The 17,189-nt window shown below is 39.9% G+C and overlaps 1 protein-coding gene across 1 annotated transcript in view; it reads left to right on the plus strand.

The window, feature by feature from the left end:
* Positions 1-14,894, plus strand: part of LOC117328487 (WD repeat-containing protein 3-like) — a 41,176-nt gene extending 26,282 nt beyond the window's left edge. Inside the window, exons 21-26 of the mRNA XM_033886022.1 lie at positions 4,812-4,830; positions 5,618-5,742; positions 9,856-9,950; positions 10,080-10,208; positions 11,108-11,201; positions 14,519-14,894. Of these exons, the coding sequence (XP_033741913.1) occupies positions 4,812-4,830; positions 5,618-5,742; positions 9,856-9,950; positions 10,080-10,208; positions 11,108-11,201; positions 14,519-14,665 (609 nt within the window). The 3' untranslated portion in view covers positions 14,666-14,894. The remainder of the gene's footprint in view (positions 1-4,811; positions 4,831-5,617; positions 5,743-9,855; positions 9,951-10,079; positions 10,209-11,107; positions 11,202-14,518) is intronic.
* Positions 14,895-17,189: the final 2,295 nt, after the last annotated feature.

A 17,189-nucleotide genomic window follows, 5' to 3' on the forward strand; every position in this document is an offset into this window, starting at 1 on the left:
AAAGGAGTGGTGGGTATACTGTGGAGTATATCATCCTAGGGAAGTAAGGAGTGGTGGGTATACTGTGGAGTATATCATCCTAGGGAAGTAGGAGTATCTACTGGAAGTATACGTCCTAGGGAAGTAAGGAGTGGTGGGTTTCTGGAGTATGCTTCTGGGAATAAGGGGGGGTATCCTTGAGTAATTTAACCTTCCGGGGAAATAGGATGTATTTCTGGGGATATGTGGAGTATATTAGGTATAACTTGTGGGTAACTGGAGTATACCTTCCTAGGGAGATGTTTGTAAGGAGTGGTGGGTAGTACTGTGGTAGTATATCCTTCCGAGGGAAGTAAGGAGTGGTGGGTATACTTGGGAGTATATCATCCTAGGGAAGTAAGGATGGTGGGTATCACTGTGGAGTATATTCCATCCTAGGGAAGTAAGGAGTGGTTGGGTATACCGTGGAGTATATCATCCTAGGGAAGTAAGGAGTGGTGGGTATACTGTGGAGTATATCATCCTAGGGAAGTAAGGAGTGGTGGGTATATTGTGGAGTATATCCTTCCTAGGGAAGTAAGGAGTGGTGGGTATACTGTGGAGTATATCATCCTAGGGAAGTAAGGAGTGGTGGGTATACTGTGGAGTATATCCTTCCTAGGGAAGTAAGGAGTGGTGGGTATACTGTGGAGTATATCCTTCCTAGGGAAGTAAAGGAGTGGTGGGTATACTGTGGAGTATATCCTTCATATGACGTCAATGAGTGGTGTGTATACCGTGGTATACCTTCCTAGGTGAATAAGAGCTGGTTGGGTCTTGTGGAATATCAGTTCCCAGGGAAGTAAGGGTGGTGGGTCTGTGGAGTATATATCCTAGGAAGTAGTGGTGGGCTGTGGTATTCATCCGGGGAAAGTACGAGTGGTGGTATTACGTGGGTATATCTTCCTAGAAGTAGTGGGTAAGTAGTATGGTGTAACTGTGTGGATATATCTGTAAGGAAGTAGGGTGGGGATACTGATGAGTTTGTATACCTTCTAGGGATAAGGAAATTGTGGGTATTGAGTTGTATATATCTATGGAAGTAAGGAGTGGTGGGTATACTGTGGAGTATATCCTTCCTAGGGAAAGAGTGGTTGGGTATCCTGTGAGTATTTATATCTTTAGGGAGTAAGGAGTGGTGTATAATTGGGTATTTTATATCCTTCCTAGGGAAGTAAGGAGTGGTGGGTATATGATGTGTTTATTCCTTCCTGGATAAGGAGTGGTGTGTATACTGTGGAGTATATCCTTCCTAGGGAAGTAAGGAGTGGTGGGTATACTGTGGAGTATATCCTTCCTAGGGAAGTAAGGAGTGGTGGGTATACTGTGGAGTATATCCTTCCTAGGGAAGTAAGGAGTGGTGGGTATACTGTGGAGTATTGTATATCCTTCCTAGGGAAGTAAGGAGTGGTGGGTATACTGTGGAGTGTTTTATATCCTTCCTAGGGAAGTAAGGAGTGGTGGGTATACTGTAGAGTATATCCTTCCTAGGGAAGTAAGGAGTGGTGGGTATACTGTGGAGTATATCCTTCCTAGGGAAGTAAGGAGTGGTGGGTATACTGTGGAGTATTTTATATCCTTCCTAGGGAAGTAAGGAGTGGTGGGTATACTGTGGAGTATATCCTTCCTAGGGAAGTAAGGAGTGGTGGGTATACTGTGGAGTATATCCTTCCTAGGGAAGTAAGGAGTGATGGGTATACTGTGGAGTATATTCTTCCTAGGGAAGTAAGGAGTGGTGTGTATACTGTGGAGTATATCCTTCCTAGGGAAGTAAGGAGTGGTGGGTATACTGTGGAGTATTTTAATATCCTTCCCTAGGGAAGTAAGGAGTGGTGGGTATACCTGTAGGAGTATTTTATATTCTTCCTAGGGAAGTAAGGGTGGTGGAGTTATACTGTAGGAGTATATTCCGTCCTAGGGAAGTAAGGATATGGTTGTGGTATACTGTAGGAGTATTAATAATCCTTCCTAGGGAAGTTAAGGAGTGGTGGGTATCTGTAGAAGTATTATATCCGTCCTAGGGAAGTAAGGAGTGGTGGGTAACTACGGCTAGGTGGAGTGTTTATATCCTTCCTAGGGAAAGTAAGGGTGGTGGGTATACTAGTGGAGTAATTCCTGCCCTAGGGAAGTAAGGAGTGGTGGGTAATACTGTGGAGTATATCCTTCCTAAGGGAAGTAAGGAGTGGTGGGTATCACTGTGGAGTATATCCTTCCTAGGGAAGTAAGGAGTGGTGGGTATACTGTGGAGTATTATTCCTTCCTAGGGAGTAAGGAGTGGTGGGTATACTGTGGAGTATATCCTTCCTAGGGAAGTAAGGAGTGGTGGGTATACTGTGGAGTATATCCTTCCTAGGGAAGTAAGGAGTGGTGGGTATACTGTGGAGTATTTTATATCCTTCCTAGGGAAGTAAGGAGTGGTGGGTATACTGTGGAGTATATCCTTCCTAGGGAAGTAAGGGGTGGTGGGTATACTGTGGAGTATATCCTTCCTAGGGAAGAAAGGAGTGGTGGGTATACTGTGGAGTATTTTATATCCTTCCTAGGGAAGTAAGAAGTGGTGGGTATACTGTGGAGTATTTTATATCCTTCCTTGGGAAGTAAGGAGTGGTGGGTATACTGTAGAGTATATCCTTCCTAGGGAAGTAAGGAGTGGTGGGTATACTGTGGAGTATATCCTTCCTAGGGAAGTAAGGAGTGGTGGGTATACTGTAGAGTATATCCTTCCTAGGGAAGTAAGGAGTGGTGGGTATACTGTAGAGTATATCCTTCCTAGGGAAGTAAGGAGTGGTGGGTATACTGTGGAGTATATCCTTCCTAGGGAAGTCAGGAGTGGTGGGTATACTGTGGAGTATTTTATATCCTTCCTAGGGAAGTAAAGAGTGGTGGGTATACTGTGGAGTATATCCTTCCTAGGGAAGTCAGGAGTGGTGGGTATACTGTGGAGTATATCCTTCCTAGGGAAGTAAGGATTGGTGGGTATATTGTGGAGTATATCCTTCCTAGGGAAGTAAGGAGTGGTGGGTATACTGTGGAGTATTTTATATCCTTCCTAGGGAAGTAAGGAGTGGTGGGTATTCTGGAATGATGGTGTCTATCTATAGTTATACTCCTTAATCCCTTGGCCAATCTACAAAATATACAAAATGTACATGTATCCTGAAGATAGGTGCACTGTCAACTGTGTATAAATAGATATTGGTGTAATGTCACCTGTGTAACAATGGATATTGGTGTAATGTCAGCTGTGTATCAATAGATATTGGTGTAATGTCAGTTGTTTATAAATAGATATTGGTGTAATGTCAGTTGTGTATAAATAGATATTGGTGTAATGTCAGTTGTGTATAAATAGATATTGGTGTAATGTCAGTTGTGTATAAATAGATATTTGTGTAATGTCAGCTGTGTATAAATAGATATTGGTGTAATGTCAGCTGTGTATAAATAGATATTGGTGTAATGTCAGTTGTGTATAAATAGATATTGTTGTTGTAGGCGTCGAGTACGCCTCGAAATCGCTCTGGCTATCGTAAATAAATGAGGTCAATTCCATCTTCCTGGCTTCATCTGTGTTTATTAGCTTTGACATCAACTACATACAAGTATAGTACAGGTGTATTGACTCAGTGATAGTTCTACGTAGATAGATTGACTGTAACGAAAAGAAACAGTACTTATTAGACTAATTAACTAAACAACAGTTACTATTATGCCTTATCATCTATAACACATGACGAGTTTGATCTGTAGATGAGATCGAGACAACTCGCCCTCTACTATTCAGTATACAATACACATGACTTGACAAGACTAGGACGTTTCGGCCCAGAATGAATTTAACCGAACCTGATAAATATAGCAAAATACAATACTATTACGATACTATTACTCTTACACATTTATAGCGAGTTAAACAGCAATGAAACAGCAATGTATCAATCATATCATAGCATACAAATACAGCAGAAATCAAGTGATAGACTAGAATGCACGAGGGACTTGTCGTCTGTCCACGGTTCACTGACATATTTATATATTGGCCGAATTATCCAAAATGACATTATAACATGATGACATGAATTCCTAAACAAGCATAAATCATATTCAAATCATTCAACAGTAATTAGTTACGGTATCGTATCCTACGATAGTCCGAACGAATCTTCTCATACTCAAAACATGTGCTGCGCTTGGATAACGCTATCCCATAATATTCGTCTATACTAAAACCGGAAACCGGATAACCGTATTTTCCGGAATCTTAACAAAATTACCACAAATGAAACTAAACAATAAATTCAACATAAAACTAACATTTAGGCCGTAACAGTTGTAATGTCAGTTGTTTATAAATAGATATTGGTGTAATGTCAATTGTGTATAAATAGATATTATTGTAATGTCAGTTGTGTATAAATAGATATTGTGTAATGTCAGCTGTGTATAAATAGATATTGGTGTAATATCAGATGTGTATAAATAGATATTGGTGTAATGTCAGCTGTGTATCAATAGATATTGGTGTAATGTCAGTTGTTTATAAATAGATATTGGTGTAATGTCAGTTGTGTATAAATAGATATTGGTGTAATGTCATTTGTGTATAAATAGATATTGGTGTAATGTCAGTCGTGTATGAAAAGATATTTGTGTAATGTCAGCTGTGTATCAATATATAATGGTTCAATGTCAGCTGTGTATATATAAATATTGGTATAATGTCACCTCTGTATAACGTGATGCTACAGGAGAAATTTTAAAAGATCTTGCAAGATAGCTTGTAATTATTGTAGGAACTGACTGTGATAAAAGGTAGATTAATATTGATGTTTTTTATTTTATGATGACAGGGTCTCGCCTAATTATGGTAAGAACCGATGGTGATAAAAGGTAGATTAATATTGATGTTTTTTATTGAAATTTTGGGAAAAAACCCCCGGGGGTTCCCGGGGTTTAAGACCAAAAAAAAAAAAAAAAAAAAAAAAAAAAAAAAAAAAAAAAAAAAAAAAAAAAAAAAAAAAAAAAAAAAAAAAAAAAAAAAAAAAAAAAAAAAAAAAAAAAAAAAAAAAAAAAAAAAAAAAAAAAAAAAAAAACAAACAAAAAAAAAACCCCCCCCCCCCCCCCCCCCCCCCCCCCCCCCCCCCCCCCCCCCCCCCCCCCCCCCCCCCCCCCCCCCCCCCCCCCCCCCCCCCCCCCCCCCCCCCCCCCCCCCCCCAAAAGCAAAGGTGGGGCCATTTTTGGCCCCCTTTTTTGGCCGTTTAAAACCTGTGGGGAAAACGTTTCCCCCAAGGGGGGGTGGGAAAGGTTATTTGGGGTCCTTAAAAATAAAGGGGAAAACACCTTTTTTTTTCCCCCCCCAGGGAAACTGGACCAGATTACTGGTATCATCTTATCCTACCTCAGTATACAATTTATGATTGAACCATAACTACACAATAGATAAGAATTTCATGTCATACTACACATAGAAAAGTACCAGTAAAATTTATAGATTTGTCAGCTGTGTGACCTTCAATACAGATGTATCTGTTTGCTTGCGACTTAAGCTTCCCATCCAGCTTTTTATCTGGCAGTATCAAGTTGGGGAGAAGCCTATGAGATCCACCATGTTTATATATCTTGGTATTACAGGCAGAGCGTCTGATGGAGGCACTGGAGCTGTATAAAGAAGAAACAGAAAAACTGCAGCAACACATTGTGGAGTGTAAACGAGTGGGTAAACAGGTAAGTTGTTATACATTGTGGACTGTAAACGCCTGGGAAAACAGGTAAGTTGTAATACATTGTGGACTGTAAGCGCCTGGGAAAACAGGTAAGTTGTAATACATTGTGGACTGTAAACGAGTTGGAAAACAGATCAGTTTTAATACATTGTGGAGTGTAAACGAGTTGGAAAACAGATCAGTTTTAATACATTGTGGAGTGTAAACGAGTTGGAAAACAGATCAGTTTTAATACATTGTGGAGTGTAAACGAGTTGGAAAACAGATCAGTTTTAATACATTGTGGAGTGTAAACGAGTTGGAAAACAGATCAGTTTTAATACATTGTGGAGTGTAAACGAGTTGGAAAACAGGTAAATTGTAATACATTGTACTAGTAATATATTCCTTCACTCTGTGTTGATGGTTATCTCTGTACTACAGTTATCTCCCCTCTAACCTGTGTTGATGGTTATCTCTGTACTACAGTTATCTCCCCTCCATCCTGTGTTGATGGTTATATCTGTACTACAGTTATCTCCCCTCCACTTGGTGTCAGTCAATAGTTTGTCGGCACATCAATATTTTTTCAAACTTCTACTTCTTAACAACTGATCGGAGTTTAATTTAATTCGATTTTTCTTTGGTAGAACAAAGAGGGAAATTAATTGTGGTCTGAGGCCATCTCTTTACTACAGTTATCTCCCCTCTACCCTGTGTGGATGGTTATCTCTGTACTACAGTTATCTCCCCTCCATCCTGTGTTGATGGTTATCTCTGTACTACAGTTATCTCCCCTCTACCCTGTGTTGATGGTTATCTCTGTACTACAGTTATCTCCCCTCTAACCTATGTGGATGGTTATCTCTGTACTACAGTTATCTCCCCTCTAACCTGTGTGGATGGTTATCTCTGTACTACAGTTATCTCCCCTCTACCCTGTGTTGAGGGTTATCTCTGTACTACAGTTATCTCCCCTCTAACCTGTGTGGATGGTTATCTCTGTACTACAGTTATCTCCCCTCTACCCTGTGTTGAGGGTTATCTCTGTACTACAGTTATCTCCCCTCTAACCTGTGTTGAGGGTTATCTCTGTACTACAGTTATCTTTCCTCTAACCTGTGTTGAAGGTTATCTCTGTACTACAGTTATCTCCCCTCTACCCTGTGTTGATGGTTATCTCTGTACTACAGTTATCTCCCCTCTAACCTGTGTTGATGGTTATCTCAGTACTACAGTTATCTCCCCTCCATCCTGTGTTGATGGTTATCTCTGTACTACAGTTATCTCCCCTCTACCCTGTGTTGAGGGTTATCTCTGTACTACAGTTATCTCCCCTCTAACCTGTGTGGATGGTTATCTCTGTACTACAGTTATCTCCCCTCTACCCTGTGTTGAGGGTTATCTCTGTACTACAGTTATCTCCCCTCTAACCTGTGTTGAGGGTTATCTCTGTACTACAGTTATCTTTCCTCTAACCTGTGTTGAAGGTTATCTCTGTACTACAGTTATCTCCCCTCTACCCTGTGTTGATGGTTATCTCTGTACTACAGTTATCTCCCCTCTAACCTGTGTTGATGATTATCTCAGTACTACAGTTATCTCCCCTCCATCCTGTGTTGATGGTTATCTCTGTACTACAGTTATCTCCCCTCTACCCTGTGTTGAGGGTTATCTCTGTACTACAGTTATCTCCCCTCTAACCTGTGTGGATGGTTATCTCTGTACTACAGTTATCTCCCCTCTACCCTGTGTTGAGGGTTATCTCTGTACTACAGTTATCTCCCCTCTAACCTGTGTTGAGGGTTATCTCTGTACTACAGTTATCTTTCCTCTAACCTGTGTTGAAGGTTATCTCTGTACTACAGTTATCTCCCCTCTACCCTGTGTTGATGGTTATCTCTGTACTACAGTTATCTCCCCTCTAACCTGTGTTGATGGTTATCTCTGTACTACAGTTATCTCCCCTCCATCCTGTGTTGATGGTTATCTCTGTACTACAGTTATCTCCCCTCTACCCTGTATGGATGATTATCTCTTTACTACAGTTATCTCCCCTCTAACCTGTGTTGAAGGTTATCTCTGTACTACAGTTATCTCCCCTCTAACCTGTATGGATGATTATCTCTTTACTACAGTTATCTCCCCTCTAACCTGTGTTGAAGGTTATCTCTGTACTACAGTTATCTCCCCTCTACCCTGTGTTGATGGTTATCTCTGTACTACAGTTATCTCCCCTCCATCCTGTGTGGATGGTTATCTCTGTACTACAGTTATCTCCCCTCTAACCTGTGTTGATTGTTATCTCTGTACTACAGTTATCTCCCCTCTACCCTGTGTTGATGGGTATCTTTATACTACAGTTATCTCCCCTCTCACCTGTGTTGATGGTTATCTCTGTACTACAGTTATCTCCCCTCTAACCTGTGTTGATGGTTATATCTGTACTACAGTTATCTCCCCTCTACCCTGTGTTGATGGTTATCTCTGTACTACAGTTATCTCCCCTCTACCCTGTGTTGATGGTTATCTCTGTACTACAGTTATCTCCCCTCTACCCTGTGTTGATGGTTATCTCTGTACTACAGTTATCTCCCCTCTAACCTGTGTTGATGGTTATCTCTGTACTACAGTTATCTCCCCTCTACCCTGTGTTGATGGTTATCTCTGTACTACAGTTATCTCCCCTCTAACCTGTGTTGATGGTTATCTCTGTACTACAGTTATCTCCCCTCTACCCTGTGTTGATGGTCATCTCTATACTACAGTTATCTCCCCTCTAACCTGTGTTGATGGTTATCTCTGTACTACAGTTATCTCCCCTCTAACCTGTGTGGATGGTTATCTCTGTACTACAGTTATCTCCCCTCTAACCTGTGTTGATGGTTATCTCTGTACTACAGTTATCTCCCCTCTACCCTGTGTTGATGGTTATCTCTGTACTACAGTTATCTCCCCTCCACTCTGTGTTGATGGTTATCTCTGTACTACAGTTATCTCCCCTCTACCCTGTGTTGATGGTCATCTCTATACTACAGTTATCTCCCCTCTAACCTGTGTTGATGGTTATCTCTGTACTACAGTTATCTCCCCTCTAACCTGTGTGGATGGTTATCTCTGTACTACAGTTATCTCCCCTCCACTTGGTGTCAGTCAATAGTTTGTCGGCACATCAATATTTTTTCAAACTTCTACTTCTTAACAACTGATCGGAGTTTAATTTAATTAAACTGCAAGTATTTCTAGGTGCACCCCAGACCCCCTACCTTTCACCCCAGACCCCCTACCTTTCACCCCAGACCCCCTACCTTTCACCCCAGACCCCCTACCTTTCACCCCAGACACCCTACCTTTCACCCCAGACACCCTACCTTTCACCCCAGACGGTTGAAGGTTGGAGCCAAAAGGGATCAATTAGCTTGAAACGGTCGCCTCCCTAGGACTAATCAATGGATATTGCTCATATCTGATTGGTAGCATCCCTAGATTATTGGGATTCAAACTTGGACAAGTATCAGGGCTGATACCCTGGAGCCTGAGGAGTAGGGCCAAAGGGAGGCAATTTGGTTTTATTGGCTCATCTTGTGTGAAGGACCAAATTAAGGTTGTGGTGTCTGTCATCCATTCGTCAACGATTTCGATTTCTTCAAATGATTTCATCGTAACTGCTGATTGGAATTAAAGCTAATATGACTGATAGTATCCTAAGATGTGTGGTAACTCAGTTTGTACAAATAGTGGGGCTGATCCTTAGGGGGCTGAGGATCAGTATATCATTGGTCACAGGAGTCAAATGTGTTAAAAACTTTAAACTTCTCAATAGCTAAGACGCTCAGAGACCTGATATTGGTCCTTTAGCATGCTGGAGTGAAGGCCTAACAAATTAGTTCAAATGAATGATCTGGATCTACGTTTAAGGTCACTGGGGTCAAATGTGTTCAAATCTTAAAAATACATGAAGACTTCTCAATAACCAAAAGGCCCAGCGATCTTGCATTGAGCCATTAGCATGATAGAATGGCGTTGACCTACATTTATGGTTACAGTATAGTAGTATCCAGATTTATGATTTAGATCAACATCAAAATTGTTAAAGAAGAAGGTGAGTTATAATGCCCATTGGCTTTTGTTTCAGTTACCACCACCGCCCCTCCACCCGATGTTGATGGCCTTTTCTGTGGATACCCCACTCAAATACATGCTGGAGGTGCTCAAAAAGATCAGGTCAAGGTCAGTAAATTTGGGGGTAAATCTAGGTCACTTGAAACCAAAAGAAATTGTGAATACTAAACGAGTTTTTCTTGCCTGGTTTATTTCAGTAAGACCTTATTATGATTCATGATTGACCTATATTTTCAGTGAGTTGGAGGAAAGTCTACTAGTGCTCCCATTTAACTATGTGATAGACCTCATACAGGTCACGGACAAGTTCCTGGACAGAGGATGGTATATAGAGCTCACCTGTCGGGTCCTGTTCTTCTTACTCAGGTATGTGTACCTCTGAAGTCATGAAAAGGTAATTTAGTCAGTTATAATGGAAATGGTAGATAGTTACAAGTCATTACAGACTTAGTCAGTTATAAATGGTAGATAATTACAAGTCATTACAGACTTAGTCAGTTATAAATGGTAGATAGTTACAAGTCATTACAGACTTGGTCAGTTATAAATGGTAGATAATTACAAGTCATTACAGACTTAGTCAGTTATAAATGGTAGATAATTACAAGCCATTACAGACTTAGTCAGTTATAAATGGTAGATAATTACAAGTCATTACAGACTTGGTCAGTTATAAATGGTAGATAATTACAAGTCATTACAGACTTAGTCAGTTATAAATGGTAGATAGTTACCAGTCATTACAGACTTAGTCAGTTATAAATGGTAGATAATTACAAGCCATTACAGACTTAGTCAGTTATAAATGGTAGATAATTACAAGTCATTACAGACTTAGTCAGTTATAAATGGTAGATAATTACAAGCCATTACAGACTTAGTCAGTTATAAATGGTAGATAATTACAAGCCATTATAGACTTAGTCAGTTATAAATGGTATAGTTACCAGTCATTACAGACTTAGTCAGTTATAAATGGTAGATAATTACAAGCCATTACAGACTTAGTCAGTTATAAATGGTAGATAATTACAAGTCATTACAGACTTAGTCAGTTATAAATGGTAGATAATTACAAGTCATTACAGACTTAGTCAGTTATAAATGGTAGATAATTACAAGTCATTACAGACTTAGTCAGTTATAAATGGTAGATAATTACAAGTCATTACAGACTTAGTCAGTTATAAATGGTAGATAATTACAAGCTATTACAAAAGCCATATTATATGTATTATCCTGATGTGGAGGTTCTCTCTTTACAGAGTACACCACGGCCAAGTGACATCTAGTCCCATCCTTATGCCCATCATTGACAGACTTCGTGGCAGCACACAGACAAAGGTTCACCAGATCAGAGTAAGTTGTCATAAAAAATTCAATATAACAAAAATTAAAATACGAGATATTAATCAGATTTATCTTGTTTTGTAATATACTTGGTATATAATTTGTCATACATGTGTAACCTTGGTATATAATTTGTCATACATGTGTAACCTTGGTATATAATTTGTCATACATGTGTAACCTTGGTATATAATTTGTCATACATGTGTAACCTTGGTATATAATTTGTCATACATGTGTAACCTTGGTATATAATTTGTCATACATGTGTAACCTTGGTATATAATTTGTCATACATGTGTATCCTTGGTATATAATTTGTCATACATGTGTAACCTTGGTAAAAATACTAGCCGCAGTATACCGCTCGGCTGAAGAGATCTTCTCTTTAGCTCGATCAGTTCAGGGTAAGACTAGTAAGCCAGAGGTCCCAGGTTCGATCCCTAGCTGAGGAAGTGATTTATATTTAATTAATCATGCACTCTGTTACACATCTATTTTGTAATATCACCTTATATGATACATTATTTCCGTTACTGTAATGTACAGCAGTTATATCATTTCCGTTACTGTAATGTACACCTGATATGTTATTTCCGTTACTGTAATATACACCTGATATTTTATTAGCTCACCTGCCCGAAGTACAAGTGAGCTTATGCCATGGTCCGGTGTCAATTTTTTCATTAAAACAACTAAATGCTTCATTCAAGGTCACAAAAGTCAAATAGGCTATAATCTTCAAACGACTTCTTCTCAATAACCAAGAGGCCAAGGGACTTGATATTAGGCCTGTATCATCCTGGGGTGAAGAACTACCAGGTTTGTTCAAATTAATGACCTTGACCTTCATTCAAGGTCACAAAGGTCAAATAGGCTATAATCTTCAAACAACTTCTCAATAACCAAGATGCCAAGGGACTTGATATTTGGCCTGTAGCATGCTAGGGTGAAGGGCTACCAAGTTTGTTCAAATGAATGACCTTGACCTTCATTCAAAGTCACAAAGATCAAATAGGCTATAATCTTAAGGCAACTTCTTCTCAATAAACAAGAGGCCCAGGGACGAGATATTGAGCCTGTAGCATGCTGGAATGAAGGGCTACCAAGTTTGTTCAAGTAAATGACCTTGACCTTCATGCAAGGTCACATTGATCAAATAGGCTAAAATCTTTTAAACAACTTCTTCTCAATAACTGAAAAGCCCAGGGACTTGATATTAGGCCTGTAGCATCCTGGTGTGAAGGGCTATCAGGTTTGTTTAAATGAATGACATTGATCTTCATTCAAGGTCACAAAGGTCAAATAGGTTATAATCTTCAAACAACTTCTTCTCAATAACCAAGAGGCCAAGGGACTTGATATTAGGCCTGTAGCATCCTGGGGTGAAGAACTACCAGGTTTGTTCAAATTAATGACCTTGACCTTCATTCAAGGTCACATGGGTCAAATGGGCTAAAATCTTTAAACGACTTCTTCTCAATAACCAAGAAGCCCAGGGACTTGATATTAGGCCTGTACCATGCTAGGGTACAGGGCTGCCAAGTTTGTTCAAATGAATAAGCTTGATCTTCATTCAAGGTCACAAAGGTCAAATAGGCTTAAATCTTAAAACAACTTCTTCTCAATAACCAAGATGCCCAGGGACTTGATATTGTGCCTGTAGCATCCTTGGTGAAGAGCTACCAAATTTGTTCAAATGAATGACCTTGACCTTCATTCAAGGTAACAAAGTTCAAATAGGCTATAATCTTTAAGCGACTTCCTCTCAATAACCAAGAAGCCCAGGGACTTGATATTAGGCCTGTACCATGCTAGGGTACAGGGCTGCCAAGTTTGTTCAAATGAATAAGCTTGATCTTCATTCAAGGTCACAAAGGTCAAATAGGCTTAAATCTTAAAACGACTTCTTCTCAATAACCAAGATGCCCAGGGACTTGATATTGTGCCTGTAGCATCCTTGGTGAAGAGCTACCAAATTTGTTCAAATGAATGACCTTGAACTTCATTCAAGGTCACAAAGTTCAAATAGGCTATAATCTTCAAGCAACATCTTCTCAATAAACAAGAGGCCCATGGACGAGATATTGAGCCTGTAGCATGCTGGAATGAAGGGCTACCAAGTTTGTTCAAGTAAATGACCTTGACCGTCATGCAAGGTCACATTGATCAAATAGGCTAAAATCTTTTAAACAACTTCTTCTCAATAACTGAGAAGCCCAGGGACTTGATATTAGGCCTGTAGCATCCTGGTGTGAAGGGCTATCAGGTTTGTTCAAATTAATGACCTTGACCTTCATTCAAGGTCACATGGGTCAAATGGGCTAAAATCTTTAAACGACTTCTTCTCAATAACCAAGAAGCCCAGGGACTTGATATTAGGCCTGTACCATGCTAGGGTACAGGGCTGCCAAGTTTGTTCAAATGAATAAGCTTGATCTTCATTCAAGGTCACAAAGGTCAAATAGGCTTAAATCTTAAAACGACTTCTTCTCAATAACCAAGATGCCCAGGGACTTGATATTGTGCCTGTAGCATCCTTGGTGAAGAGCTACCAAATTTGTTCAAATGAATGACCTTGAACTTCATTCAAGGTCACAAAGTTCAAATAGGCTATAATCTTCAAGCAACATCTTCTCAATAAACAAGAGGCCCATGGACGAGATATTGAGCCTGTAGCATGCTGGAATGAAGGGCTACCAAGTTTGTTCAAGTAAATGACCTTGACCTTCATGCAAGGTCACATTGATCAAATAGGCTAAAATCTTTTAAACAACTTCTTCTCAATAACTGAGAAGCCCAGGGACTTGATATTAGGCCTGTAGCATCCTGGTGTGAAGGGCTATCAGGTTTGTTTAAATGAATGACATTGATCTTCATTCAAGGTCACAAAGGTCAAATAGGCTATAATCTTCAAACAACTTCTTCTCAATAACCAAGAGGCCCAGGTACTTGATGTTGGTCCTGTCTGTAGCATGCTGGGGAAGTAGGGCGACCACGTTTGTTCAAATGAATGACCTTGACCTACATTCAAGGTCACAGGGGTGAAATAGGCTTAAATCTTTAAACAATCAGTTTACGATAGCCAAGAGTCACCAAGACCTGAATATAAGGCCATTAGTATGCTGGAATGAATGACAGGAAAATTTATTGACATGGAGAAACCTAGCTTACTCTGATATTTGAATAAAATGGTAATCAGCATAGTATCTGTAGAAATGACCTCAATCAACTTCAAATTTGCTGTAGAGCAAGGTGAGCGATACAGGCCCATTGGGCCTCTTGTTTCCGTTACTGTAATGTTATCCTGGTATATTATGTTACAGGACCGTATTGGATTTAACATGAGTGGTCTCCAGTTCCTACAGCAACATGTTGATAAATCCGGGGAGGTCATGCTCTTCATGGATGCCACACAGAAACAAAAAACCAAGAAGAAGAAGCAGAAAGTAACTCTGTCTATCAAAACCTGACATAGACATAACTATTAGATAAGAATAATAAGCTTTGAAGATACTGCCCAAGGGGAAATGGAAGGAAAGTCTACAGCTGTTCACATCTAACATGTCTTAACTGAACCAGAATGGAGTTGGAGAGATGTGAGATTTATTAATAAAAATATTCATTTTGAGGAATTTCCATTAGTCATTTTCTGTTATTTGTCCATAACACAATGGAGATAGTAAATCATTCTGAACCTGTCATGTTGTTTGTCTTAATGTGTTTGGTTTCAAACCTATAGGAGTTGGGAACTAACAGGGTCTGAGAAGAAAAGGTGAAATGGGGGAGAGATCAGACAACCAAAGACCAATGTAGGAGGAATTGTGATGTGGGGGAGAGATCAGACAACCAAAGACCAATGTAGGAGGAATTGTGATGTGGGGGAGAGATCAGACAACTAAAGACCAATGTAGGAGGAATTGTGATGTGGGGGAGAGATCAGACAACCAAAGACCAATGTAGGAGGAATTGTGACGTGGGGGAGAGATCAGGCAACCAAAGACCAATGTAGGAGGAATTGTGATGTGGGGTAGAGATCTGACAACCAAAGACCAATGTAGGGGGAATTGTGATGTGGGGGAGAGATCAGACAACAAAAGACCAATGTAGGAGGAATTGTGATGTGGGGTAGAGATCTGACAACCAAAGACCAATGTAGGGGGAATTGTGACATAGGGGAGAGATCAGACAACTAAGGACCAATGTAGGAGGAAGTGTGATGTGGGGGAGAGATCAGACAACCAAAGACCAATGTAGGAGGAATTGTGATGTGGGGGAGAGATCTGACAACCAAAGACCAATGTAGGGGGAATTGTGATGTGGGGGAGAGATCAGACAACAAAAGACCAATGTAGGAGGAATTATGACGTGGGGTAGAGATAAGACAACTAAAGACCAATGTGGGGGAGAGATCAGACAACCAAAGACCAATGTAGGAGGAATTGTGATGTGGGGGAGAGATCAGACAACTAAGGACCAATGTAGGAGGCATTGTGATGTGGGGGAGAGATCAGACAAACAAAGACCAATGTAGGAGGAAATGTGGTTGCATGGTTGTTTGTGGTTGTATGGCTGTTTCTTGATGTATGGTTATTTGTGATTCTATGGTTGTTTGTGATTGTTTGTGGTTGTTTAGTTGTTTGTGGTATGGTTGTTTGTGGATGTATGGTTGTTTGTGGTTGTATGGTTGTTTGTGGTTGTATGGTTGTTAGTGGTTATATGGTTGTTTGAAGATGTATGTTTGTGGATGTATGGTTGTTTGTGGATGTATGTTTGTGGTTGTATGGTTGTTTGTGGGTGTATGGTTGTTTGTGGTTGTATGGTTGTTTGTGGATGTATGTTTGTGGTTGTATGGTTGTTTGTGGGTTTTATGGTTGTTTGTGGTTGTATGGTTGTTTGTGGTTGTATGGTTGTTTGTGGATGTATGGATGTTTGTGGATGTATGTTTGTGGATGTATGTTTGTGGTTGTATGGTTGTTTGTGGTTGTATGGTTGTTTGTGGATGTATGGTTGTTTGGTTGTATGTTTGTTTCTGGATGTATGGTTGTTTGTGGTTTGTGGTTGTATGGTTGTTTGTAGATGTTTGTGGTTGTTTGTGGTTGTATGGTTGTTTGTGGTTGTATGGTTGTTTGTGGTTGTATGGTTGTTTGTGGATGTATGTTTGTGGTTGTATGGTTGTTTCTGGTTGTATGGTTGTTTGTGGTTGTGTGGTTGTTTGTGGTTGTATGATTGTTTGTGGTTGTATTATTGTTTTGGGTTGTATGGTTGTTTGTGGTTGTGTGGTTGTATGGTTGTTTGTGGTTGTATGATTGTTTGTGGCTGTTTGGTTGTTTGTGGTTGTATGGTTGTTTGTGGATGTATGGTTGTTTGTGGTTGTATGGTTGTTTGTGGATGTATGTTTGTGGTTGTATTGTTTTTCTGGTTGATGTATGGTTGTTTGTGGATGTTTAGTTGTTTGTGGTTGTATGGTTGTTTGTGGTTGTATGGTTGTTTGTGGATGTATGTTTGTGGTTGTATGGTTGTTTGTGGTTGTATGGTTGTTTGTGGATGTATGTTTGTGTCTGTATGGTTGTTTCTGGTTGTATGGTTGTTTCTGGTTGTATGATTGTGGTTGTATGGTTGTTTGTGAATGTATGGTTGTTTCTGGTTGTATGGTTGTTTCTGGTTGTATGATTGTTTGTGGTTGTATGGTTGTTTGTGAATGTATGGTTGTTTCTGGTTGTATGGTTGTTTGTGAATGTATGGTTGTTTCTGGTTGTATGATTGTTTGTGGTTGTATGGTTGTTTGTGGTTGTATGGTTGTTTGTGGATATACGTTTGTTTGTGGATGTATGGTTGTTTGTGGATGTATGGTTGTTTGTGGATGACAGTCTATATATTTATATGAAAATCTTGAATTATGAGACCAGGTGTTCCATAAGTGTTAGCAGGTCGAATCCCGGTCACGTGACACCCTTTAAGGACATTGTGGTATCAACAAGTATCGAATACGTCTCT

The sequence above is a fragment of the Pecten maximus genome, chromosome 5 (assembly GCF_902652985.1).
Source record: "Pecten maximus chromosome 5, xPecMax1.1, whole genome shotgun sequence".
Lineage (NCBI taxonomy): Eukaryota > Metazoa > Mollusca > Bivalvia > Pectinida > Pectinidae > Pecten > Pecten maximus.